Source organism: Mustelus asterias, chromosome 12 (genome assembly GCF_964213995.1).
Source record: "Mustelus asterias chromosome 12, sMusAst1.hap1.1, whole genome shotgun sequence".
Lineage (NCBI taxonomy): Eukaryota > Metazoa > Chordata > Chondrichthyes > Carcharhiniformes > Triakidae > Mustelus > Mustelus asterias.
Window position 1 is genome coordinate 33,199,284 of NC_135812.1, and position 3,754 is coordinate 33,203,037.

General features: G+C 37.3%; 1 protein-coding gene across 2 annotated transcripts; it reads left to right on the forward strand.

Annotated features, from left to right (window-relative positions):
• mrps17 (mitochondrial ribosomal protein S17) lies at positions 1-3,271 on the forward strand. 2 transcript variants are annotated; one of them, XM_078225012.1, is made up of 3 exons: positions 1-45; positions 1,841-1,976; positions 2,835-3,271. In XM_078225012.1, exons 2-3 carry the CDS (start codon positions 1,854-1,856, stop codon positions 3,123-3,125), a joined length of 414 nt encoding a protein of 137 aa, XP_078081138.1. In that variant the 5' UTR covers positions 1-45; positions 1,841-1,853; the 3' UTR covers positions 3,126-3,271. The 2 variants fall into 2 exon arrangements, with proteins under 2 accessions (XP_078081138.1, XP_078081137.1); XM_078225011.1 differs by having other exon boundaries at positions 19-214.
• Positions 3,272-3,754: the final 483 nt, after the last annotated feature.

The window sequence follows — 3,754 nt, forward strand, 5'->3', positions numbered from 1 at the left end:
CTGCTTTAACATTTCCCTCCATTCGGAGGTGTGGACCTGGACAAGGTGCGTGTCTGGGACGTCAGATGTGGTTGGGGTGGAATAAGCTACATCGAAAGGAGCAAATAAGTAACCGATCATTTACCCAATTATGTTTTGAGACCCCCGGTTACTGTTCTGTCCCGTATAATCAAACTCTGCTACCAGTCTTTTCATGTTATTCGGGTGAATCAATGTAAGTCACATCTGTCCTTCAAACGTTCCGCACTGCTTTGTAGCCGGAAGTGAGAAAAAAGTTTTTCATTGAATGAAGAAATTTTAAGGAACGTTGCTGATGTTGAAAATGATGATACTTTAAAGTTAATTATGCATTTACACAGCGTCTTTCCCAAACTCCCATCACCAAATAGGAAATGGTCTTATGGTGTCCCAACACAGCAAATGAAGTAGTGCAATACATTGTTGTAACGTAGAGAAACTGACAACCACTTTGTAGAGAGCAAGGTCCCACAAAAAGTGGTAAGATATTGGGCTTATGTGCTTGATGAGAATGGATCCAACTTGTGTGTACAAACAAGATGTTGTAAAAATGCTTTATAAGTACTACGTGTGGCTCATTCTCAACTCTTAATTCAAAATGTAATGGGTTCAAGTTGCATTCCAATTCTCTATGTGTAGAGTAAAATATCCAATGGTAGAGTATTGCATCAATGGAGATGAACATCTTGTAATTCATCTCATTGCTGTTTGTGGAATGTGCTGTTGCTTGTTGTAATTTCCCACAGAACAGCGGTGATTACATTTCAAAAAGGTGATTTTTGCTGTCTGAAATGTTTTGGGTCACCCGAGCATGTGGAATAAAGAAAAACTTGTATTTGTATAGCATTTTACACAATCTCGGGACTTCCCAAAGTGCTATACTGCCACTTTTGAAGTGTGGTCACTGTCTAATGTAGGAAATGATGTGGAGATGCCGGCGTTGGACTGGGGTAAACACAGTAAGAAGTTTAACAACACCAGGTTAAAGTCCAACAGGTTTATTTGGTAGCAAAAGCCACACAAGCTTTCGGAGCTGCAAGCCCCTTCTTCAGGTGAGTGGGAATTCTGTTCTGAACAGAATTCCCACTCACCTGAAGAAGGGGCTTGCAGCTCCGAAAGCTTGTGTGGCTTTTGCTACCAAATAAACCTGTTGGACTTTAACCTGGTGTTGTTAAACTTCTTATAATGTAGGAAACACAGTAAGTTGTCTCACAACACCAGTTTAAAGTCCAACAGGTTTATTTGGTAGCAAAATCCACTAGCTTTCGGAGTGCTGCTCATTTGTCAGGCAAGTGGGAGTTCTGTTCACAAACAGGGCATATAAAGACACAAACTCAATTTACAAAATAATGATTACCTATAAAGACTCGCATTCCAATCAAGGCTTAAAGGTACAGAACTCCCACTTACCTGACGAAGGAGCAGCGCTCCGAAAGCTAGTGGATTTTGCTACCAAATAAACCTGTTGGACTTTAACCTGGTGTTGTGAGACTTCTTACTGAGTTTACCCCAGTCCAACGCCAGCATCTCCACATCATAATGTAGGAAACACAGCAGCCAATTTGCTTATAGCAATGTTCCACAAAGGTGAATGTGATAATGATCACAATGTTTTTGTGATGTTAAGGGTTAACTATTGGCCAGGACACTCAGAGTAACTACCCTGCTCCTTGAAATATTGTCATAGGGTATTTTAAGCCCACCCAGAGAAGGAGCCTTGGTTTAAAATTACAGTTAAATATACTATTAAAATAGAAGTTGTCTTTAAGCAAAGGTTTTGAGCTATTTTATGTGATTTTACAAAATCTCATTTACTTTACAGGCAATTTTGAAACATGTCAGCAAGAACTGCTTCTGTCCATGCCAAGTGGATTATAGGAAAAGTGATTGGGACAAAAATGCAGAAGACTGCCAAAGTCAGAGTAACTAGACTTGTCCTGAATCCATATCTGTTAAAGGTAAATTTGATTACTTAGCGGTATATAAAGTGTTATGCAGATTAGAGAAAAAGAGACAATGATTGTTTCATTTATTCTGAGATCTTATTTTTTTTCTTTAAAAACTCGTTAGTCCATATTAATGAATTCAGTTTTACTAAGCAGATTGTGGTGCAGTTTAGGGATTATTTTCCCAATTAATTATTTTCAGCACTTATAATTTCTAAAATATGTGTATAAAGTTTTATTGGTTTCTAGTCAGAACATTAACAGATTTACTGTTTTGGTTAAAAGATTGTAATCTTCCAAGATTTAACGATTATTATTTTAATAATTTGAAGACTCGACACAAAGAAGAAACTCTTCACACTGCTAAATTTTACTTATCTCTTTGGAACCACTCATTACTTTCACTGCCCTTAACTCTACAATCGCCAATTTTGACAATCTTGGATTGTCATAAAATCCCACTTGATTCTTAAATGGCCCTTAGAAAAGAAAACCTTCTGTCCTTATCTAGTCTGGCCTGTTTCTAACCCACATCACCTATCAACATGGTCAACTCTTAACTCTCCATTGAAGTCGGCCTGATGAACCACTCAATTATATTGGGGCAACTAAGGGAAGGGCAATTAATGCCAGCCTTGCCAGTGATGCTCATGTCGAGTGAACAATTTTAAAAAAAAAGTATTTCCAGAACCTTAGCTATTGAACACCTTGCAGTAGATAAATCCACAGTTCCGAACAGTTGGGTTGACGATCTGCTCTTAGAACTCCAGCATCATTCCTGTCTAAAAGTAGAAGTTCTTTTTTAAAGCGGTAAATGCATGTTAAATGTACTTTTTAAAACAGCACTTTAAAATGTCCATCCTTCTACAGTTCTACAATAAAAGGAAGACGTATTTTGCTCATGATCCAAAAGAACAGTGCACTGTGGGTGATATCGTACTTCTGAAGGCTTTGTCTGAACGAAGGACCAAGCACGTTAAACATGAACTGGCAGAAATTGTATTCAAAGTTGGAAATATCATTGATCCCATCACAAGAGAACGCTGTAGTGGAAGCCGAATAATTGAACCCCTTAAAGACTCTGATTCAGATGTGGGATGCTTGAATGATCATATGAAGAATTTAGAGATCAATGTTGTGCAGAGTAATACAGAACATTAAAAACTTTGCAAGTTAAACTATAAATACAAAGTTTGTAAATTTGAATGTATTTAATGAATATTCATGTTGCAGCTGTTATTCAGAAATGAAACAATAGTTCTTTTAAGAGAAGGAAATGTGTAATGAATATCCCATCTTTATTTTGTGTTTTCCTGTACATGGGAGAGCTTGAATTTTCTGAAATCTTTGTAAAATAAATCCAAATGATTGCGAATAATTTTCAGTTTAGTTTCACATTCAATCCTCATGATATTAGGTGACTTTTAAAATAAATTACTGGTAGGTTTCCAATGTAATTTCTTGATCTGTCAAAATGTAAACTGTCGTAGAGCCAGCCAAGGGTGAGACCAATAGAATTTCTGAGTGAGAGACATGCTCTCTGCAATGTCTGATATTTGAAACATTATCTTTTCCCCGCATAGTTCTCAACAAGGATAGCCACCATTCATATTCAAGCAATCCCAACACAGTAGAATGAATAACTGGATGGTTTCTATCCAGTCCATCGTTACCAATCCCACCCTGACCCACACAAATTGTGAGGTTAGGCAAATTGAAATTTTAAAAACCGAGTGATAATTTTGTCAAGCAAGGACGTTAAGGGATGTCAAACCAATCAGGTCAATGGA

Bases quoted from the DNA above. Each gene is read 5' to 3' on its own strand.
- mrps17 (XM_078225012.1), top strand. From the start codon at position 1,854: ATGTCAGCAAGAACTGCTTCTGTCCATGCCAAGTGGATTATAGGAAAA. The intron at 1,977-2,834 runs GTAAATTTGATT...ATCCTTCTACAG, and splicing joins TGAATCCATATCTGTTAAAG to TTCTACAATAAAAGGAAGAC.